Raw genomic sequence first — 24985 nt, 5'->3', positions numbered from 1 at the left:
TATAATTAATCACATCCCAATACCATTGGTAGCATGTTGTTAATGGAATTCTTATCTTTGCATTTTAAGCAACAACAACAAAAATTATAAAACATTAAAATAGAGGCAGCAAAAGGCATTATCAAAATATTGGCTTTTCATAGTGAAAAGGAAAATTAGTAACTGTACACAATGCCCCAAAATAAATCTACATTTAAATTTATCAATAAATAGGACAGGAAAAAGCATGTTGTATATATACTGAACTAGAGGCCCAGTGCATGAAAATTCATGCACTAGAGGGGGGGGTGTCCCCCACCCCAGCCTGCCACCTCTCATAGTCTGGGAGCCCTCAGGGGTGGGAGGTGACCTGGTGATCAGGGGAAGGTGACGCCCATCACACCTCTGCTGCTGGCAGTGCAAGCCTCAGCCAGCCCTGGTTACCTGAGCCTTGGGCAGCCCTGGTGGGCTGGGCAGCCACCATCCAAGGCCTGCCTGTGCTTCGTGCTGGCCCTGGGTGGCTGGGGGGTTGAGGGACTCTGCACTTGATCTTAGCCAAAAGGCCGAGAAGCGATGGTTGAGGGACTCTGGAGGCAGGTTGGTGGCTGTGAGACCTGGGCGTCACCATCTTTGAGGGTGGGGCAGTCAATTAGCATATTCCCTACTTATTGGCTGTGGGTGCCACTATCTTTGTGATGGTGTGAGGGTCAATTAGCATATTCCCTCTTTATTAGATAGGATACCTATTAAATGACAGATATTATTTCATCTGTAATATGATCCTGTATATTTTTAACCATGAGCATTGATTGTTATAGGTAAAATTATAAAAATTATTCTTATATGATTAAGATGGGGTCTGTCCGTAGCAGAAAACTCAGAGTGGGGTGTGATTTTGTTTGCTTACTTTTGCTTTATTTTTATTTATTTTTTGAATGTTTTTATTGGTTTTTAGAAAGAGAGGAAGGGAGACAAAGAAACATTAATGTGAGAGAGAAAACAATTGGGTTGTCTCCCATACCCACCCTACCTGACTAGGGACTGAACCAAAACCTGGCACGTGCCCTGAGAAGAAATGGAACCAGCAACCTTTCGGTGCATAGGATGACACTCCAACCAACTGACCAGCCAGGCTGTCTTATTGTTTATGGAGTAAGACAGGCAGTGGTCAGGAAGCATCGGTGAGGAAGAAAATCAGACACCATTTAAGAGGCTTGTAGGTAAGCACCAGTCTCAAGGCAGAGCCAGGTTTCCCTTTAAACTTCAAGCAATGTTTCTCAAGACTAACTATTGACATTCTAAATGGGACAAGTATTTACTGTGCAGGACTATTCCATGCATTGAGGGGCTTTTACTATCTTTAGTCTGGACTCATCATGTACCAATAACATGCTCCAAACACAAGGGAAATCAAATACACCTTCGTACATTTCAGAACGCTTTAAAGATATAACACACAAGATGGATTTTGATCAGTTTTTTTAACCACATACTGTTACATTGGGCATGCAGAGAGATTTATTATAATATCTAGAGGCCCAGAGCAAGAAATTCGTACGTGAGTACAGTCCCTAGGCCTGGCCCATGAACAGGGCCATCTTCCCTGGATGCCCACAGTCAGTCCCAACCCCCTCCCCTCACCCCCCACTTCCCCTTTTGCCATTGGTTGATGCGGTACCTGATGGCCAGGGAAAGGGACTGAGAGGTTGGCTGTTTCCACCCGCTCACCAGCCCTGCCCCAGCTGCAGGTTGCACTGTGTGTGTGGGGGGGTGATGGGTGGGGCAGGGGCCTTGGCCTGGCACCGTTTACATTCCCCACTACCCACCCCTGGTTCTCTTTTCACCATCAGGCAATCAGAGCCTGCCAGCTGGGGAAGAGGATCAAGAGATGGTCAGTGAGCCTCATAGTGACTAGCCTAGCAATTGTTCTGGTCATCCCACCTTTAGGGTCAATTTGCATATTATCCTTTTATTATATAGGATTGTGAGGGTCACTGTAATCTTCCCATCTCCTATCCAAATGCTGCAATGTACCCCTGAGGATAAAGGCCAGAGGAGAACTCAACAGCCCCACATCTGGTTTTATTGAAAAGGGATTTTGATTCACGCTACTTCACAGTTGGTATAATATCCCTTGAGCTGAAGAGACACAGTGAGGACTGGCTTTGCCCAACGATGGCTGCTGCAGTCTGAGTGATTAGGGAGTGAGCACACTGAACCAGGTGTCAAGGTTCTGGCTCTCATTCTGGGCTTGGACACTAACCAACCATGGATACTTTGTCAAACCATGTCCTTAGAGTCCTCATGGCCCAAAATGAAGAGGATAGATATAGTCAGAGCCCACATTTTTTTATTTTAAAACTCAGTGTTTGTCCACTTCTGATCCCTGCGATATATAATGTTACCTCTTTGCTGCAGGTGTTCCATCTGTTCATGAATTGAAGGACAGAATTGAAGTTGCATTCAATTGAAATTAAACTGATTCTAATCCACACTCCTAGTTTTATGAGAACTCTAGGATATCTTTTTTATCTATAAAAGTATTGGGTTCATTCCTTTATTTCTGTTTTTGAAATGATTATATCTAGTTTTTCTTGACCTTGGGGTAATGCAAGTTTGGATAGAAATGATGATATAACATTTCTCTCTAGTGAATTTTTTTAATATTAAAAAAAATTAACAATGTATTTTATAATATATGACAAAGTTTGTAGCTTTTGAGGAATATTCTGTAAATATACCAATGGTATGTTAGTGCTCCAGGGCTAGTAATCAAAAGGCCAGGAGTCTCCTATTTACTAAGGAATAAAGATAAGCAGAAAGTACTCAGGAATGACAATGTTTTCTTTCTTTCTTTCTTTTTTTAATCCTTGGGTAAGTATATGTTTATTGATTTTTAAAAATAGAGAGATGAAGGGAAAGAGAAAGAGAAATATCGATGTGAGAGAGAAACATTGGTCAGCTGCCTCCCATACATTCCGCAACAGAGGATCAAACCTGCAGACTACGTATGTACCCTAACCAGCAATTGAACCCAAAACTTGTATATTTGCCCTGACTAGGAATTGAACCTGCAACCTTTGGTGTACAGGATGACTCAACTGAGCCACCTAGATGATAGCATTTTCTAATTTTGAGTAAGAAGTAAAGGGGGATGTCCAAAGACAAGACAAGCTTAAAAATATAAAAACTTTTTTACTATGGACTACACACTGTGATATCTACTAAAAGACACAATAAATGATATCACAGTTCCTGATTAAAAGCCACAGGGGGTTCAGCACATAATTAAATATGATCTTAATAAGGCTTATTTTGTTTTAAAAAATGTGAGTTGGAATAGAGATGAGGAAGGCATTTGGAATTAAGGTGGGAATGTAGATACACTGGAGGACTGAGTCTCAGAGGATGATGTCAGTAGACAATCTCCATTTTATCTATGAGTAGAAAGTAAGGCCATCTGCTGACTGTCAGAAACTTAGCTTCATTCCCTTCTGAAGCCCAACTAAAATTATAAGAAAAGATAAAAGGGAAAGTGACACTTAAAAGTATAAAGAAAATGAGAGATGAATAGTGAAAGCTACAAAGAAGAAATTTAAAAGGCATTTAGAAGAGACTTCTTTGGGAAAATTAAAGTAATTAAATACCTGATGGGGTCGTTATGTCTGAACACATTGAGCAGAGACACCTGGTATAAAAAAATTACACCAAAAACATCTGACTAGTTCCAAAGGATTACAAAAGTTTGTGTAGAAAAGAAATTAGATTATTATGACCTTTTAAAATATAAACTCATTTAAATGTATCTATCATTTAATGCACGCAAACTGTTGCTATACATATTCTTTACATATAAAGGTATAGTCACTACTGTGTAAAAGAACTTCAATATTTCAGAACTAAAATGGAGTCTTTGTATTAAAAAAGTAGGAATCATAGCTAGGGAAGATTAAGATTGTTGGTGAAGTCGTCTGTGATTACTCCCTAGTTTTCATGTTTGGTCAATGGATACAAATTATGGTGGTGTTAGTTATAATGAGGTTTGATTTTGGACATGTTGAATTTTGAGATGCCTGTGGAAAATCCATATAGAATGGTCCTACATTTTTGTCATACACATGACACTCTATAATCCATTTCCCAAGAAATATTTTGCAGTTGTGACTTAAAAGCCAGATTTCAAACTATCTCCAAGGTTCTTCCAGAATGGTCAAACTCATACCAAGCATTCTGACCAGGAGCATAGTTTTTACTTCTAACAAAATTTTGAAAAATGCATCTCTGACTTCAATAGTAATATCAAACTCTCTATATTTTAATACAGAATTTTAACTTAATTCTGTATAGTTAAATACATGTACACCCCTATTGCCAAAAAGCTCCAAGAAGGAAATAACACTAAACACAACTACTAATAAGTAGTTAAAAGTAAGGTAATTTCCAGATGTTAACAGAACTTAAAGGACAACTTACTCCTCTTGGTGGAGATCTTACGTTCTTGGGGATTTTAACTTGTTTGCTGTGTTTTAATCCACTCAGTTTCCTTTTGTTTTAATGTTCAAACTGTCCATAATTGGTCAGTGGGAGCTCCTCTGCAGTTAATTCCCTATCCTATCTGGTTTGGCTCAGTGGATATAGCGTTAGCCAGTGAACTGGAGGGTCCCAGATTCAACTCCAGTCAAGGACACATGCCCTGGTTGCGGGTTCCATCCCAGTAGGGAGTGTGCAGGAGGCAGCCAATTAATGATTCTCTCTCATCATCGATGTTTCTCTCTCTCTCTCCCTCTCCCTTCCTCTATAAAAATCAATAAAAATATTTTTATACAGTTAATTTCTGCATCCTTTTGACCAAATCCCACCTACTAGGGATGTGCCCAAAACCCAGGTACATGCCCTTGACCAGAATCAAACCCGGGACCCTTCAGTCCCCAGGCCGACACTCTATCCACTGAGCCAAACCAGCTAGGGCTTTTATTTTTTAATTGAGGTATAACTGATACATATTGGTTTCAGGTGTACAATACAGTAATTTGATACTGGTTCTTAATTTTACACAATTCATACAAACCTGGTATTCTGGGAGTCAACCCAAATTAAAAGTAACAATTCATAATGTGAAAAATTTTATCCAAAAATAGGCTAACAAACTAGAGGGGTGAGAAGTATCAAATATCACCAGCCTTTGGATAATTCATAAAGTTTTTAAAGCCTTGCTATACAAAGGGAGGTCTTGGGATGGGGGGACTGTCTTAAAATTGTGGCATCTGCACTTTCACAACATCCTCAGGTGATCTGCACATACAGGCAAATTTGAGACTTCTGGTCCCTAAGTATTAGACCAACTGAATACTGCTAAAAGAAATTACTATCTAGAATTACTCTTCTCCTTGCCAATCATCCAAACTCAAATAAAGGTCCAATTTCACAAAATACAGATAATCTTATAAACTTATAACAATAATTTTTAAAATGACAATACCTTGAGCACTTGAACTTGACCTTCTGTAGTAATGTCATTTAGCAGCTCACAAAAAGACTGACACAGACCTGCTGCATATGTCTGAAATTCAAAGGTCAAAATATATATATGAATGTATCTACAATACTGAAAAATCATATAAAATTCAATTTGGGACTCATTATAATCTATTTGAGATTTATATACTAAAGTTACAATTACAACTCTTTAGGAAACCTTTAGAGAATAAAAGAATAACTTATTCTCTATGCTAATTTTTATAGAAATATGAGGATATATTTCTTCAAAGGACATATTTTCTGGGTTTAAAAAACATTAATAACTGTATTTCATCTGCCCTGCAGTTTTCAATGCTTATAAAAATTTTCTCCCACTTAAAGTAATAAACATCAATAACTTAAATTTTATAAAGGTACCTCCTCATTTCAATGAGAAACAAAACCATAACTGTATAAATTTTTACAATGGAAAAACTATAACAACATACCTGTAAAAATTCTGTTGATGATAAAAAGATATAACTGTTGATGATCTTAAAGCAGGTTCTGAGATTTTCTGAACTTTGTTCTACCAAAATAATAAATATTTTGTAAAGGATAAGCTAATTCATTGTTCCGTTAGTTTAAATAAAGTGACTAATGAAAAATTAAGTTATACTTCTTCATAAACCTTTTCTAAATGCTATTCAGAATACTAATCCTACATAATGAAGAGCTAATATGCAAATAGTCATCACGACCTCATGCCTTAACACCATAATGGCTCAGACACTCAACACTGGGGAGAGAGGTATGGGGACCAGCCGCACGCCCTTTGGTCCTGGATGCCAGTGGCTGCGCCTGTAACTGCGGCATTGGAGAGTGACAAGCCACCCACCCTGTGGTCCTGGCTGCCAGTGGATGCACCTGTGCCTGTGGCCCAGGAGAGAGACAAGCCTCCAACCCTACGGTCTTGGGCACCAGCAGCTGCACCTGTGCCTGCAGCCCAGGAGAGGACAAGCTGGCCCCTTCACAGTCCCAGGCACCAGCACCTAATCCTGCTGCCCAGGATAAGGACAAGCCGCACCCCCTGCGGTCCTGGGTGCCAGCACCTGTGGCTCAGGAGAGGGACAAGCCACCAGCCCCACAGTCCCAGGCACCAGCACCTGAGGCTGTAGCCTGGGCAAAGCCTCCTGCCCACGGTCCGCCGTGGCTGAAGCCGGCTGGGTGAAGCCAGCTGGGTCCTAGGTTCCTGCAACTAGCCAGAGGGAGGGAAGCCCGGGTCCTTGGTACCAGGTTCGGGACAAGGCAGAGGCGGTTAGGGGCAATCAGGCCAGCAGGGGAGCTGTTAGGGGCGATAAGGCAGATGTGGTTAGTCAGGCAGGCAGGCAGGCCGGCCAGCAGTCAGAAGCCAGTGGTGCCATATTGTGAGAGGCAGTCGGAAATCCTCCAAGGGGTACTGGATTGGAAAGGGTGCAGTCTGGGCTGATGGACCCCACCATGCACAAATTTTGTGCACCAGGCCTCTAGTATATAGATAACTATCTAAAACCCAATATCAACCTATAGCTTAATGCTTTCTCATATATCTCCCACTGTTAAATCAATTTAGAGAAGAACATGAAGTTCCTTTCAGAAAAGAACTACATAACCAAATGACCCAATCTTTCGACTCAAACTATATTTCTAATTCTTGGAAGGCAAACAACATGCAATGGAATTGTTTTACCATCACATTTGGACATCTGCTTAAATGTGTTCATGTGATAAGAATTATCTTATTTTACTTAGGAAAAGAATTCCATTACACCCCTCAAAATTATATTGTGCTTAAATATTCTCAATCCTTGGACTTTGTTGTTCTTTTCCCCTATGCATAAAAAATGTTCTTTAAAAAGTAATTACCAGCCAAAACCGGTTTGGCTCAGTGAATAGAGCGTCAGCCTGCGGACTGAAAGGTCCCAGGTTCGATTCTGGTCAAGGGCATGTACCTTGGTTGCCGGCACATCCCCAATTGGGGGTGTGCAAGAGGCAGCTGATCGATATCTCTCCCTCATCGATGTTTCTAACTATCTCTCTATCATCTTTCTCTCTGTAAAAAATATCAATAAAATATATATTTTAAAAAAATTTAAATTAAGTTTATTACATACTTGTGAATGGTGGTTGATACGGAAAAGAAAAGTATTAATTTTCTATTATTATTTACTAGAGGCCCAGTAAGTAAAATTTGTGCATGGATAGGGTCCCTAGACCTGGCCAGCAATCACGGTTGATTGGGGCCTCTGGCTGCCAGCTAGGGCCTCCCTTCCCTGGCTGCAGGCTGTTGGCTGCCAGCCAGGGCCTTCCTTCATTCTGCACCACCCCCTGGTGGTCAGCGTATGTCATAGTGAGCAATCAGTCTCCCAGTCAAACTTCAGCGGGAACAATTTGCATATTAGGCTTTTATATAAATAAGATATAGATCATGTGAATACATGCTCAGATTGGGAAAAAAAAAAATCTAATTGGATTTCATCCAAGGTGGCCTACTTCTAGAACCCTGTCCAGTTCTATGGTTTCATGTACCAAAAGCGTTGCTTTAATAACATTAAGCTTCACGATTTCACAGCTCACATGAAATACTTCAACAAACAATAATATTTTCAACTATTTAATAATTTTCATTATATGTGGTTTATATTATAGTTCCTTAGCTAAATCATAATTATGTACAGAATTCATTTGTGAAAAGCACAAAATCACATTATAAAAGCTGGATAAAGCTTCTTTATACATAAAAGCAGCCTTATACTATAACTTTTTAAATACCTTATAAAACTGCTATCAAACAAAAACTTTACCAGAGTTCAAACCTAATTTGTAGTTTACTGAGAACTTTTTTATTTTTATTCAGTAATTTAGTAAATTTATTTTTTGATCTTTTACAAGCAGAAATTATCCTTAAAACTTGCATAGAAAAAAATCTAAAAACTATTAACTATGGCTGCATTCAAAACAGTAGTTAAGTTTATGCTTTAATACCTACCAAGAAGTGGTGGCATGTTCTGAAATATACGAAGCAACTCTGGTGTAATGCATGGACTGTTTTCCAAAGTCACTAACCTAGGGGGGAAGAGATTAAATCACTCTCTGTAACCATTAAAGATACTATCGTGTTTCCCCGAAAAATAAGACATCCTCCGAAAATAAGACCTACTTACAGGTTTCCTTCTGAGTGAAATATAAGGCATCCCCCTGAAAATAAGGCCCCCCTCCCCAGGCTAAACATGAGAGATTTGTTCCACTGATTCTGAAAGAAATGAAGTCACAAGAAATTCACCAGGAAATTCAGGAATCAGATTGTTATGATGATGTTCCAGATGATGATGACATGATTGCTATTGAATAAATGAGTAAATTCTTGATACTGTAGGATTCAGTTTGTCTGGTTTGTGTTGACAACTACCATACTACCGTACCATATACAGGTAATAAATTTCCTTTATTTTCATTTAACAATAAATGTGTACCGTATTCTTCTTCATGGAAAAATAAGACATCCCCTGAAAATAAGACCTAGCGCATCTTTGGGAGCAAAAATTAATATAAGATACTGTCTTATTTTCGGGGAAACCGGGTAACAACACGACTTAGAATATTTTAAAAAGTGCCCCATGTAAAAGAAGAAAAACAGACAATACAAAAAGCCATAAAATTATCTCTCTTAAAAAAATCACCAAATTCATCGAAATTAAAAATCTACCTACAAATCATGTAATGTTATTCTTATATATGGCAAAAACAGTAAGATAGGTATAATTATAATGATAAAGCAAAATCTACTAGCCGTCACGGCCCATAGGTTGAGAACCGCTGCTGTAGTAGAGCCTAAGACCATCGGAAAACGCAGATATTTACATTAGGATTCATTAACAGTAGCAAAATTACAGTTATGAAGTAGCAACCAAAGTAATTTTATGGTTGGGGTCACCACAACATGAGGAGCTGTATTAAAGGGTCGCGGCATTAGGAAGGTTGAGAACCACTGCCTTAGGGAGTGTCAGTCTGCTGGTTTTGGCCCAATCCCCACATGCCAGGGCAAGGGACCCCATCTGCTGGAGCAGCTGGGGATGAGCTGGGGATCCCAACGGCCTGATAGCCAGCCCTGTCCTCCCGCCACTTACCTCAATTCCCTGTTCACCATGACTGATCTATTGGGGCCTGTGGGTGGGGGCAGGGACCAAGAGGTCAGCCTTCAGCCCGCTCACCAGTCTTCAGTCCCGCCCCACCCCACTCGTAGGCCGGTGGTGGGGCGGGGCGGGGGAAGAGATGCTCAGGAACACTGGCTTTTTATATATATAGGTGTTGAGTTTTTAAGCTCTGTTACATGGCCTTTGCTTTATTGAGAGTAAGGAAGATAGAGAAAGAAAAATAAAAAGTTCAAGGTATTAGTTTTTCCTCTTACCATAATTCTAAACCATCTTCCAGAAGATAAACATGTGGAGGCTGGGAAACATCTGTACTCAGTTGAATAACTGGGAGCAGGAAGGGGTACAGGTTCTTGCTGTCTGCTCCTAATCCCTAAGGGAAGTATAAATAAAACTTAACATAAGACATTCTAAGGTCCCACCACCACCACCACCACCCCCCCAAAAAAATATCATCTATCATATATAAAAACTCTAAAAACAACTTATAAAACAAATTGATCAGATTTTAAAGGATAGCCCTAAATACAAGCATTACTAAAACAAAGTTGTTTACAATTAGAAAGCAAGCAGCAAAAAAATACCATTCAACTGCCTAATGGTAGTAAAATAATATATACCAAGGCTATAGAAATCTGTTCATTTAAGAGTTTCTACAATACATATAAATATTTATTTCCCCATCTGTGAACCCTACAGAGGTGTTAACACTGAAATATAAATTCTATAAATTATCTAACCTAAATAATAAACACTGAACTCAACTTAAATGTTCATCAGTAAGGTAATTACCTTATGGTACATTAACATTCTAGAATACTGAGTAGCCATGAGAAAGGATTAGACGTGAAATATAAGCAATTTCAAAATAATTATAAACTGAATTTTAAAAGTACAGAAGCGTGTATAATAATTCTACATGCAAAATATTTTTTAAATAGCTATAATTCTGAATATGTGGTAAATGCATAAAAATGTTTCTTCGGAGAAAATAGAAAAAAAAATGTTAACACTAGGTAAATATGGAAAGGGAAAAGAATACTGGAAGGGTATAAAGGAGTTTTGTTTTTTGTATGTGTGCTTTTCTGTAAGCTTTTAAAAATATATACATTAAAATATGTACAGTGCTCGCTTCGGCAGCACATATACTAAAATATGTACATATTAGTTTAATGAAGATAATTTTGATTTTTTAAAATGTTTTATCAATTTTTTGCAGAGAGGGAGAGAGAGAGAGAGAGTTAGAAACATCAGATCAGCTGCCTCCTGTATGCCCCCTACTGGGGATGTGCCCACACCAAGCACTGGAATCAAACCTGGGACCTTTTAAACATCAGATCAGCTGCCTCCTGTATGCCCCCTACTGGGGATGTGCCCACACCAAGCACTGGAATCAAACCTGGGACCTTTTTTAGTCCACAGGATGACACTATCCACGGAGCCAAACTGGTTTCGGCAATTTTACTGATATTTTTAAAGAAAAAAAAGAAAGAGATAAGAGTGGGCACTGTATCTAAAATCTATTTTGCCTAATTACTGTATTATGAAGGTTGGCTCAGTGTACCACACCAATCTTTAAAAGAAGATAAAAAGGATAGAAAGTCCATTTCTAATCCATTAATAATCTCTAATCTGATAAACATAGAAAGGAAATAAAATAACCAAACATCACCTCACTTAGAAAATAGCTCAAATGTCAATATAACATAGAGCAAATTACAATGCAATAAAACATTTATGTATTTCCCTTTTTTGAATTAGACATGTTAATTTTTAAAAATATATATTCCCCTTTTAATGAAATGTTTATAATAAATTCAATCTGTATCAGAACATAAGATACTTCAATGTATTTCAATGGAAATATATAAAGTTTACCCTTAAATACATTAAGTACAAGTCTGGCCCTTTCTATAACTAAAAATAAGGTGAAAGACCTTATTGAAGATTTTTCCAAAGAGAACTATAAAAATATCATATTTAATAAAGTAAAAATAATAGTATATTGGGCTTTAATATTCAGTTAAAATTTTACTCTCCATAACACAATCTTTAATAAAACAAAAAAAGAACATTAAGAAAAACTAGTCAAGTTCATATTGATTATCAAGTAGGCTTAAAATTTCTTAAGAAAATTAGAATCTATCAAATTTGTGCATATCCAAATGAGCACAATATACTAGCATTAACAAAACTAAAGGAAGCAATTGTGAAATATTTTAGACTCTCCGTGTAAAATCATGAAGAGATTCACTAATCTAGAGGCCTCAAATACTTGTACAATCCCAGATATGCAGCTTTAAATCGGAACATTCTTTTGACCCATGGTTATAACTACAAGACATTGTCTACAATACTGTAAAAGCTCAAAAATAAATTAATCAGTTATTAATAAAATCATCAGAAATGCTTCAATAGGGAAAATCATGTTGTACCATCATTACCTGAGACATAGGGGAAGGGGGGAGGAAGATGGCGGCTGGCAGGACAGAGGTGAGGGAGAAGCAGTGAGTGAGGGTATGAAAGGAGTGTGTGGATGTGTGTGAGAGTGAGGAAGGGACAGTTAAATCTCTCAGGAGCAGCAGAGGCTGGCAGACAGGTTCTCTTGGACAAGGAGAGACTACCACCTCTGTGGGCACTCCCTGGACTGCAGGACTCCAGCACAGAGACCATGCCATTTTGAAGGGAAGAGCAGCCTTTTTTAGGAATTCATCAACATCACCAACAGACAGGCCTTGGAACTGCCCTACAACCCAACAGCCATGCCAACCAAAATCCTCAAGAATGGCAATCATCAACAAATCAACAAACGACAAGTGCTGGCAAGGATGCTGAGAAAAAGGAACCTTCATGCACTGCTGGTGGGAATGCAGACTGGTGTAACCACTGTGGAGAACAGTATGGATTTTCCTCAAAAAACTAAAAATGGAACTCCCATTTGACCCAGTAATCTCACTCCTAGGAATATATCCTAAGAAACTGGAAACACCAATCAAAGTTTATATGCACTCCTATGTTCATAGCAGCACAATTTATAATAGCTAAGACTTGGAAACAGCCTAGGTGCCCGTCAGCAGATGACTGGATCAGAAAACTATCGTACATCTACTCAATGGAATATTATGCTGCCATAAAAAAGAAGAAATTCTTAACCATTTGCAGCAACCTGGATGGAATTGGAAAATATTATGCTAAGTAAAATAAGCCAGTCAATGAAAGAAAAATACCACATGATCTTACTCATTTGTGGATAATAAAAAACATTATAAACTGATGAACAAAAAGATACAGAGGCAGTAAAGCATCAGACTGTCAAATTACAGCGGGAAGGTGGGGGGAGATAAGAGATCAACTGAAGGATTTATATACATGAATATAAGAATAACCAATGGGTGCAAAACATTGGGGGGTAAGGGCATGTATGGGAGTGGGGGGGGCAATGGTAAGATATGTACACATATAATACCTTAATAAAAATAAATAAATAAATAAAAATTTAAAAAGAAAAAAATATTAAAGTTATTAACACACACACACAAAAAAAAGCCAACTCATTGACATTGAAATATAAATGTAACCATTATCCAACTCGGTTCTCTGATCTTTAAACATAATTTCCCTGTCATCAGACAATGCCCCACGAATTTTTATTATTATATAAAAATAATAATAAAAATAAAAAATAAATAAGAGATAATTTTTCAGGATAATCACAAGAATTACAGGGTTGACAGAAAGAGATGTTAGGCTAGACACTTATTAAAGAGAAAATGCATTTAAAAAAATTTATATCGCCCAGCAGGCATAGCTCAGTGGTTGAGCATTAACTTTTTAACTGGGTCACAGTTTGATTTCTGGTCAGGACACAAACTGGGTTGCGCGCTTTAACCTCAGTAGGGGGCATGCACAGACAGCCAATCAATGATCCTTTCTCATCACTGATGTTTCTCTCTCTCTGTCCCTCTTAGAAATCAGTAAAAGTATTTTTTTCAATTTATATCACCATTCAACCATCTAAAACTGCCTTAGACAAAAATTTGTAACTGTAAAACCCATCCATAATTATTTACTGAACGAATAAGTTTATGTTTCAAAAAGTATCAAGGTGCCTGAGAAAGGTTTTTCTAAACTAATAGTAGAAAGGATACTTTTAAAACTAATTAGAACATTTAGAGTAAAAATTCTTAATTTAGAGAGAGATCTCCCATTGGAAAAATCTATCAAACTTTGAAGCAAAGGCAGTAAAAATCACTGCAGCATCCATACACTCAGAGGTAGTCTAGAGTTAAGATCTTCTCTCAATATACTCTCACATCAGACTCTGAGTCATTTTCAGTTCAAATGAGAATTAGAGTCTCATTCTTTTTTCCTGAAGTTTGGGTTCCTCCCTATTTAATGCACATCCCAGCACTTCAAAGTCAAGATGTCTGAAATCAAATTCACTCTTTATCTCAAAAGCAACTACTGTTCTTCTGCCTTTCCAATTTATGAAAGAAAATTTTTTTATTTTAAACCAAAGGAAAGGAGTAAAAATTAAGTTTATGCAGAAAATCCCCGAATAACAAGAAAGCAGCCTGTAAGGTACCATGGACTACATAGATTGTGGGTTTATCATCATTTTAAATATATATATATATATTTTATTGATTTTTCTTTACAGAGAGGAAGAGAGAGGGATAGAAAGTTAGAAACATCGATGAGGGAGAGACATCGATCAGCTGCCTCTTGCACACCCCCTACTGCCCACAACCAAGGTACATGCCCTTGACTGGAATCGAACCTGGGACCTTTCAGTCCGCAGACCGACACTCTACTGCTGAGCCAAACCGGTTTCAGCGGATTTATCATCATTGAGGACCACTACATCTAATGAAAGAAATCATCTTTAAAAAATAGAGGAAATTTTTCATATGTCAAAAATGTCTAAACTAAATATACAGTGTTTTAAAAACTGTTTAGATCACATGGGACATAAAATGTGAGGCTTTTCACTAACATTAACATAAAACACATGTAAACAATGAAAAATTTTAAAGAAGAAAAAAATACTAAACTAAGAAACTGTGCTGAAGTATCTTACCTGAACAAGATGAATAAGTGTTGTCAGAATAGCACATCTCAACATATTGTGTTCTTCACTCTGCTTCCAAAGAAGAGGCAAATACTGTACCAAACATCCTACATACGGCCGTATCTATCACAACAGAAGTAGGAGAAGTAAAAGAATTCTATTAGTAAAAAAAAGGCACCTTATTTCAAGAAACACTGAAAGACCTATTTAAGTCCCAGAGAGCAAATATTTAATATATACTACATGTAATATAGTAAGCATTATATCCTTTTAAAGATAAATCAGACATTACACAGAGACACTGAGCTAAATGATACTTGACCTAATATATTTAACCAATATATATATTAATCTTCACCCAAGGATATGCTTTTATTGATTTCAGAGAGAGAAGAAGGGAGAGAGCAGAGAGAAACATCGATGTGAGAGTGAAACATCAATTGACTGCCTTCTACACATACCCCAACCAGGATCAAACCCACAACCTGGGTATGTGCCCTAACTAGGAATCAAACATGCAATCTTTCAGTATACAGGAAGACACTCCAACCAACTGAGCCACATTTGCCAGGGCTATGGTAAGTATTTTAAAACAATTACCAAATGTATAACATGAAATAAAATTTAGGAATATGAAATAATATATAATGGCGAGTTATTTATTTAAGGTTTAAGAGAAAGATGCTGCTATAATCCGCTTCTTTCTTAAAACAGCTTACGTAACTGGAAATACATTGTTTTAAAAACAGCATTTATTCATTCATTCATTCATTCAGCAATTATATGATAGCATCTTCCAAGTATCAGACCCCAAGCACAAGGCACCAGATAAAAAAGGGTATAAAGCTACACATACAACCCTTACAATGAGAAAGGCTAAGCGCAATGTTAAAGGTGTACAGGAGGTACAGTGGAAACACAGGAGAAGAAAGAATACAATTGTCAAGTCCACTAGGCATTTCGTTAACCAGTTTTAAAATATACCCTGAAGCACACAGCACAGCTTAACATGAGCCTCATGGAAAATAAAATGGATCTACGCTGAAGCTGGACAGTGCTCCAGCTCCAGGCTTAGTCACAGTATTTGGAATTGTTCTCAGTGTCCTTGATGATAAAACAAATAGACCTTCAATTCAGTGCTACCTATTTCAATCCCATGGATTAAAATTAAAAACTGCTACAAAAAAGAAAAAGAAAAAGAGTATTTATTTTGCTTATGAAATAGCATACAATTAAAGGTAGTAAAAAAAAAATTGTAGAATCTGTGTCCCTCACACCCCACCCCAGAAGGTAATGTACAGAAAAATAAGTTAAACATTTGTTCAGCCCTGGCCAGTATGGCTCAGTCTGTTAAGCATTGTTTCATGTTCCGAAAGGTCGCCAGTTCAATTCCTAGTAAGGGCACATACCCAGGTTGAAGGTTCAATCCCCAGTCTAGGTGAGTATAGGAGGCAACTGGGCCTCTAGTTAACTATAAACTACATCTGACAGATATATAAAATTCTACTTTCTAAACACCTCTATCTTGCTAACCCAATGTTTTTTTGTTTTTTTAAAAAAATATATTTTATTGATTTTTTTACAGAGAGGAAGGGAGAGAGATAGCTAGGAACATCAATGAGAGAGAAACATCGACCAGCTGCCTCTTGCACACCTCCTACCGGGGATGTGCCCACAACCAATGTACATGCCCTTGCCCAGAATCGAACCTGGAACCTTTCAGTCCGCAGACCGACACTCTACCACTGAGCCAAACCAGCTTCGGCCTAACCCAATGTTTTAATTTTAAATTTGTAAGTCATTTTTTAAAAACTTGAGTATAAACATGTTAAATTTTGAATACACACAATAGATATCACAACTATAAGTTAGAAGCATTTTAATGTATGTCCTAACTTTTAAACAATATATGAAAAGCAATTTAAAAATTTGACATATACTCTATTACCCGCTAACATTTATTTTCATGATTTAAAACAAAATTACCTGCATGTTGACTCTTTCAATCACACAAGAAAGGACATGTAAAACATGCATCTTTGTGTCACATTCTGTGACTTGCTGCAGTAACTGAAAAAGTAGCGTGAACATGGTTTCCAAATACTGCAGGTCAAAAGAAGAAAAAAAAAAGGTTTAAAACAGAAATGCAAGACCTTTCAATATAGACAGAAAAGAAATAATGTCAAAGCAATAAGTAAAAGACAAAGACAAAATCTTAGCATTATATAAACAACTTCAAACTGTTCAAATTCTCAATTTTAGGAAATTTTTTCTTTATGGCTGCTAAATGTGTCTGTTTTAGAATTTCACTCATCCACAATGTTTTCAGAAGAAAACTGTCTCTAAAGATTTTGTATTTAAATTTTATACTGTTAACAGTGTCTTGAATTGCTCTTCCACATATGCCTGCTGTTGTGCAAGGTCTATTCATTAGAGTAAAAGGAATACCAACTATGGCACTTACGTCCCATAAGATATGGACCTTAATGTATGCTGCGTGGAGATGAAAATTTTCTATAACTCTAAGAATAACAGAATATCTCTTATTCAAAAATAGAAAATTATCCTATGTCTGGCTATTAAAGCCCATATTGCTAAAATATAGCAAGAATTAACAAATCATAAGACATAAAACAAATACTCGTTCTTTCAGATATTTAGTTCATTTTTATCAAATTTCTTAAACCTATGTCTTTTATTAAAAAAAAAAAAAATCTAATGATTCTTTGAACAAAGAAAAATCTCTGCTCTATAAGTTCCCCCATGAAATATAGAGATTTTACCATATAACTAGTGGCCTTGTGCATGGATATATGCACATTGAAAGGAAATTAATTAGAAGGTGGCAGGCAAGGCAGTGTGGGCCAGACATGCCCTGGAGCCAAAATAGATGAGTCAATTAAACAAACAAAAAAAGGCAGAATAAAAGCAAACTGTTTGAAATATAAGTTACCAACTATTTCAAAATAATTAAATATATTTTTAAATTCAGCTTTAATAAATAATCTATATTTAATTCCACCTGCAAAATAATACTTAATATTCAAAACATGTAAGCAGAAATTTTTTTTTAAACTAGAAATATTCTTACCGGTAGAAACTGATCCGTTCTAAACTCAAAATCATCAACAGGTAAAGAGTAGTTAAGGAATACTGAGAATATATGACATTTATCAGAGGGGGGAAAAATAACATACACACACACACACACACCAACTATAATAAACCAATAAAAATTACATTTTAAACTACCTCATAAATTGATTTAGCAGAATAATTAACAATTTCAAAGTGTTAAAATTCTTCACAATGAAGTATTTTAAAATTATTTTAAGGATATTTAACTTCAGGGTTGTAGCTGTTTCAATACGAACCTAAAAGAAAGTATATAATAAATTTTGAGTTATTCCATAACTACAAAACATCATTTATATTAAATGACAAAAACTTGATTCCAAATAACTTTCTTTATTCCTTTTGTTAATATTTAAGTCAAAGAAAATATTAATATCTAAAAATAAAAGGACACTCTACTTATTAAGAGCTAAAAATGCTAAGTACATAGAGTATAAGAAAAGAGGAGCATTTAAAATATGACAAGTAAAAATAAGAACAAAAATTAGCTCTTCCTAAACTATTAATAAAACAAACAGAAAGCACTCACATAGAAAGAGAATTTCCCAGTGATTCATAGCAATGGGGAAAAAAATCAGAACTTGGAATTTATATAGTAACAAGTTGGAGAATGTGACATATAACTGGTAAGAGAGAGTGCAACAATTCCTAGAACTAGTTGTTCAATAAATAAATAATAAATACATGCAAGAAAAGAAAACCCTGCCGAAACTGGTTTGGCTCAGTGGTAGAGCGTCGGTCTGCGGACTGAAAGGTCGTGGGTTCGATTCTGGTCAAGGACATGTACATTGGTTGCGGGCACATCCCCAGTAGGGGGTGTGCAAGAGGCAGCTGGTCGATGTTTGTCATTGACGTTTCTAGCTCTCTATCCCTCTCTCCTGCTCTCTGTAAAAAATCAATAAAATATAAAAAAAAAAAAAAAAGAAAACCCTGTTTAATAAACATGACTTTTTTACAGAATAAACTTATATCTTCTGAAGGAAAATGAAATCCTATATATCCAGAACTAGATCCAGACCATGAACTCAGCATATGAGTCTAGGCCATATAACTCCAGCTGAAACCTCAGAAAACTCCTGAAAAGATAAAAAGCTAATTCCATGTTGGGGCAAACAAGTGCCATCAAGATATCAGAAACTGTGGAAGGGTCCTAAAAATCAGAGCAACAGAGAAAGAAACAAGAAGAAACTACAGATCCCATTACTTCCAAAGAACACTACTACAAAGATAAGAGTATTCAGACACTTTTATGGCCCGATTCAGTGAGAATGAGCTCTAGGATAAAAGTCAGGATGGTTGATTTGAGTTCATGACTCTTATAATACCTGACCACTTCTACAGCCTGCCCATAGCAGTGAAAGTTAATTCCTCACACTAAAACAGTAAGCATGGCACTGAAGCCAGAAAGAAATGGCACTTTTTCAGTGACTTAAGGCCACCAGGAAAATGTAAATAAAATAATTCCCTTGAAAGAAAGTAATCTGCTCAAGAGAAAAAGAATGATGATTTCATAATCTTTTATCCCTATTTTATAATTCTTTTAATACACATTTTCTATGACTTGATTCCATGCTAAGCATAAGAAATAGATATTATTTACACAGTGGTACTATTACTACTTGGAACTACTCGTAGTACTATTTTGTACTCTTCTGCAATAAAAGTTAAGATTACTCAATTACACAACTTGATATATTTCTTCTGAAATACACAGATAAGTTTCCTAAAAGGATAAAAGGAACCTTCAATTTATTTATCTCTTTTTTAAAAAAGAATTCTCAAGCTAATTTTCATATAATACAAATATCAGACATATCAGTGCAAATCCAAAACTGACTATAGGAGACTTAATAAATTAAGGTTTCCTTTCTTCCTGTGAAAACACAGACTAGCCCAGAGTTTAAAACCTATAGCAGCGTTTTAGAGACACAATAATAAAAACAAAATCAAAGCTTTAAAACAGAAAGATGGGCAAAAATGGGAGATCCAAAAAAGCACAGGAGTGGAAAGATAGGAGAATGTCAATGCACCTTGTGAAAAATAACTATCCAGATTCCAGCTGTACCTCTCAGTGCATTCAGGATACCCTACATCATGTACATTCCACTGAAATCCCATAGCTGCCTGACCCCCTTGAAAATTCAATATTTCTATGCTGGTAAATAACACAAGGATTACCATTTCTTTGCCTCATAGACAAATGCAGCACACCCTACCTCCAAACTATAAATTTTCTGGCTGAGCCACAGTTTATATTTTAGATAACCTCGAACCAAGTTGAAAAAGTAAACTAATGCTATTTTTTTTTTTTTTTTTTAGTAATTTACTGCTTGTTTTATTGAAGGATCCACAAATAACCCAAGTAACTCTTTTCAAAAATTACTTGTAATTTCCAAAATGAAAATATTATTGGCTGTGAACCTTACAACCTAAAGAAACCCAACATATATCAAATATACTGATTAAAGAATCACTTGGAACCCTAGGAAAAAAAGGTTTATCTGGCCTAAAATTAAGTCATTTTTACACTGTGATAATAGGATCCTCAGCGCCAAAACCTGTTTGGCTCAGAGGATAAGAGTGTCTGTTTGAGGACTGAAAGGTCCCAGGTTCGATTCTGGTCAAGGGCATGTACCTTGGTTGCGGGCATATCCCCAGTAGGGGGTGTGCAAGATGCAGCTGATCGATGACACTCTCTCATCGATGTTTCAAACACTCTCTCTCCCTTCCTCTCTGTAAAAAATCAATAAAATATATTTTTTTTTAAAAATAGGATCCTCAAATATGAAACTTGCCATAAGCATTGCATCTGCTAAGAAACATGTTCTAAGATAGATAGATGTAAAAGAGCATGTAGAAGATATTTTTAAAAATGGACTTTTCAACAAAGCATTGTAGCATTGTCGTCTTATAAAAAACATAATGAAAATGGAACCTTACTTCACATCAAATTCAAAAATAAATTCTAAATAACCAAGGGGTACAAAAATAATATTAAATAAGAAACAAAATAAAATAGAAAATCAGTAAATCTGCATTAAAATTAAAAATCTCTGATCAATAAAATAACAGCAATATTAGAGTGGAAAGGAATAGGGAACCCATGGCTCAGTGGTTGAGCATCAGAGTTCTATTCCCAGTCAGGGCACATGCCTGGGCTGTGTGCTCAGTCCCCTATGTGCAGGAGGCAGCCAATCACCAATCAATGATTCTCACTCATCACTGATGTTTCTATCTCTCTCTCCTTTCCTCTCTAAAATTAATAAAAATACATTTTTAAAAAATAGAGATTTAACTGCACTTTTAATGTTTTATTCCTTGAACAAAGTATTTAAATATATATGAAAAATTAATACAATAAAAATATGTGGGAGAAATATGGAAAACTGGATGGTAAGAATATAGATGGCTTGTTATTGACCACTGAATTTTTCTCTTTTCTTGATATAATTCTTAACTCTTTAAAAGTAAAAAATTAAAAGCCTACCTTTTCTAAGGATGAATCAGAAATAAGCTTAAAATACTTAAAACAAAAGAATTTTTAAAAAAGAAAGAAGCTCAAAAGTAAAACATTTCAAAGTAGCCATTATGCCTAAATCAAATTTTTATTTACAAAGTTTGGGTATTTCATACTAATAAATCAAATTTCTAAACACTGAAAAAAATTTCAAATAACCAAGAAAATTCACTCAATATGCATTATATTCTCTGAAATCAAACAATAATGTTCAACTTTCATGAAACTATCAGAGATAAAGATGTGCTTATCAGTGGCCTATGAGGTTATAGAATTTATGGAGTCCCAGTCTAAAACTAAATATAAACAATTTCTCAGTTTGTAGTTTAACATAGGTTAAACTTATAAAAATAACTCTTTTAAGACATCTAAACAACATACCACTAAGTCTTGGTCTTGAAGTAAGTTACAAATTGCCTCGTATAACATGGGTCTTAAGTCAGACTTGAATTTCACAGAAACCCACTGACCGATGAGCCAAATCACCCTGCGTCGCAATGGCTTATACCTAGATAGGAAAAAAATCATTAAATTAGAATGTCAAATATTTTAAGAAATCTATTTCACTTAGTATATTTCATCGTTCAAATATAAAATATAATATAAAGCAACCTACATTCTTATGCAAAAGATTTAAAGCTACTTCTAAATTACCACAGTACAAATCCTAATAATAAAGCACTGATCTAAAAATTTAAAACTTAGGCAGGCATAAGTATTATTATTTTGTTTTAAAGAACTATAACCTAGATACGGACATAAAAAACATGTCCGGGGATTTCAAGATGGCGACAGAGTAGATGGGTGTTTGTAGCTCCTCCCAGAACCAAAGTGGAAATAAAACTAAACTTAGGGTAACAGTTAGCCTAATTACCAACTGAAGACTAGCTGAAGATGAGACTTTTAACAAGGAAGGGCAGAAAGAAATTAGAGAGGGGTAGAAAGGGGGCATGAATATATTCAACAGACTGAGCAATGTCAGAAGGGAGAGGGGGACTAGATAAAGGAAGGTGAAAATATTAACTAAAGAACATATATGCATAGCCCATGGACACAAACAATAGTGTGGAGAGGGCCAAGGTAAGGGGGACAGGGACTGGGTAGAAGTGGGCGAGAATCTGCAATAGTATCAATAATATAAAATTTAAAAAATAAAAACTATATAATGTGTCCCAAAAACAGTATATATACTTTAACAACTGATAAATCATTTAATTTTGAAAATGAAGTGTATATTAACAATGACTTTATAATCATTCAAAGTGTGTATATCAGCTGATAACTCATTAATTTTTAAAATGACGTTAATAAAGACCGACTTTATGAATCACTAAAAGTGTGTATACAATTTTGTGAGGTCACCCTGTATAATTAAATTAAAAATAAAAAACAATTCTATTTCTGTTCCTCAAGCAACCAAAAACAGTCATTTCAAATAGGCATAACTAGCCTATTCCCAAAATCATAAGGATAGTGAAGCCTGATAAGTAATAAAGGCGCTCCTGTATTCAATTTTTCATTACAATTCTATTAATCACATAATTCAGAAATTGTAGAACATTTGCAGTAGCATGTATATACTTTATTTTCTGTGGTTATCTTTTTTGATATGACAGTCTTTAGGCAGTGAGAAAAATCACAAAGCTATAATTATAATCAACTGTATCTAGGAATTCCATCCACAAAGTCTCTTCTTGATAGTATAATAAATTTTAGTTACAAAATGATATTTATTTCTAGGTGTAAATGAAAAAGAATAATGACTATATCACATTTTTAAGAAAATTACAATCTTATAAGATGACCAATCACATAGAGTTACTCATCAAAGATGCAAAATGTAAGTATCCCTGCTCTCAAAAAGTCTATCATACATACACCTAAAAGAATTAAAGAATGCAAAGCTCTATACTAGAATTTCAGAAAAGGAAAAGAGAACACTGGGAAGAGGGAGATGAGATTTGAACAGCTTTTAAGATATAGAGTATTCTGGGGGAGGGGGGTTTGAAAAAAATGTAAGTTCAATGGATATGGACTATTTGAAGAAAGTCACAGAGGTGGAAGTAAACACTTTTATAGTTAATGAAGGAACCACAAAACCATCAAATTTGGAACTGAGACCTTTAGGATTATCACACTCAACGTTCTATTTCAGATAAAAAGAATGAAATTTTGCAAGGTCAAATTGCAAGATCATAGTCACTTCTGGGCACAGTTAAGATTAGAGTTCAGCCTGGCTAGTGTTGCTCAATGGTTGAGCATCAACCAATGAACCAGGAGGTCATGGTTTGATTCCTAGTCAAGGCAGGTGCCCAGGTTGCAGGTTCTATCTCCAGTGTGAGGTATGCAGGAGACAGCCAATCAATGATTCTCTCTCATCACTGATATTTCAATCTCTCTCTCCTTCTCCTGTCCTCTCTCTGAAATAAATAAAAACATACTTAAAATACAAAAAGATTAGGGTCAGTTTGCTTCTCAAAATAGTGTCCTTGGAGAAGCAGCATCATTATCCTAGACTAGAAGCATGACAGAATCACACAAACTGACCCATACCCCAACCCAAAAGATAAACCAAAACCTGGATTTTTAATAAGATCATCAGGTAATCATATGCACATTAAACTTTGAGAAATACTGAACCAAAAGAAATATAATACAAGCCAATGTGTAATTTTTGATACCACACTAAAGTAAGTAAAAAGAAAGAAGTGAAATTTTTATAGTATTTTTATCTCAATACATCTGAAATATCATTTCATCATCTAATCAATATATATTTTACATTGGTGCAATATTTAATTTTTAGTTAATTAAAATTAATTACCTCAATTGCACTAAGTATATTTCAAGTCCTCAATAGCCACATATACTAGTTACTGTACTGGACGGCGTAGGTCTAGACTAAATAGCCTCTAGGGTTTAATGACAATCAAATTGCACGTTTTAATCCCGAGACAAACCGAAGGCTTTCTTTCTATCAGAGGTTCACTAGCTCCCTGAGGGCAGAATAGCAATCCAACTTATTTACCACTGGCTCTACAGAAAAATTTTCTGCTTTATCTTCATGAGAAAATCACTATGGTAAAATAAGTATATAATAAACACAGTTTTATACTTGCCTATTGTGAGTGACTTGTAATTCTGGAAGAAGTTGGTTTTTAAACCACTGATCAAAATCAACACTGTCAAACAGCTCAAAAGCTGCTAATCCAATAGCATTATACACTAAGGAGAAGATTTAAGGAAAAAAATTAAATATCAGATACTGAGCCAAATGCAAGTACCCTTAGAAAAAACTTAGTGTTAGGAACTACTTGGAAACATGAGATGTGCTAATAAAGAAAAATATAAAATATGCTAATCATAAAAATTGTTTAAATAGGCATTTCAGAAACATTAAGCATTAAGTTACTTTATTCTCTGCTTTTCCTAAATAGTCCGAGTGCTTTCAAACAGAAAATTATATTTATTTTAAAATATTTAAGTCAAAGTATAAAAATTATAAAAGAACATCTGCTTCCAAATGGGTACCAATGTTTTATGATCTGACCTCTACTTATTCTCCCACCAGCCTCATCTCTCATAAACCCCTTAACTTCTATGTTTCAATTAAGCCGAAATGCTCCCAGTTCAAAA

At 35.8% G+C, this 24985-nt stretch overlaps 1 protein-coding gene across 7 annotated transcripts in view; it reads right to left on the bottom strand.

The window, feature by feature from the left end:
• Positions 1–24985, bottom strand: part of IPO11 (importin 11) — a 90162-nt gene that overhangs the window by 31473 nt on the left and 33704 nt on the right. For 6 of the 7 annotated variants that reach the window (XR_004982916.2, XR_004982917.2, XM_036409714.2 and 3 more), the window contains 10 exons: positions 24469–24574; positions 21731–21857; positions 18038–18071; positions 17789–17829; positions 16684–16800; positions 14707–14820; positions 9884–9999; positions 8465–8541; positions 5946–6025; positions 5459–5539 (listed from right to left, as the gene is read on the bottom strand). Coding sequence is in view for 5 of the 7 variants with exons in the window: in XM_036409714.2 (XP_036265607.1) it covers positions 5459–5539; positions 5946–6025; positions 8465–8541; positions 9884–9999; positions 14707–14820; positions 16684–16800; positions 17789–17829; positions 18038–18071; positions 21731–21857; positions 24469–24574 (893 nt within the window). In the remaining 2 variants the exon portion in view is untranslated. The remainder of the gene's footprint in view (positions 1–5458; positions 5540–5945; positions 6026–8464; positions 8542–9883; positions 10000–14706; positions 14821–16683; positions 16801–17788; positions 17830–18037; positions 18072–21730; positions 21858–24468; positions 24575–24985) is intronic. The other variant, XM_036409711.2, reaches the window with a different exon arrangement.

Source organism: Pipistrellus kuhlii, unplaced genomic scaffold (assembly GCF_014108245.1).
Source record: "Pipistrellus kuhlii isolate mPipKuh1 unplaced genomic scaffold, mPipKuh1.p scaffold_m20_p_4, whole genome shotgun sequence".
Classification (NCBI taxonomy): Eukaryota; Metazoa; Chordata; class Mammalia; order Chiroptera; family Vespertilionidae; genus Pipistrellus; species Pipistrellus kuhlii.
This window is presented reverse-complemented; position numbering and strand designations above follow the sequence as displayed.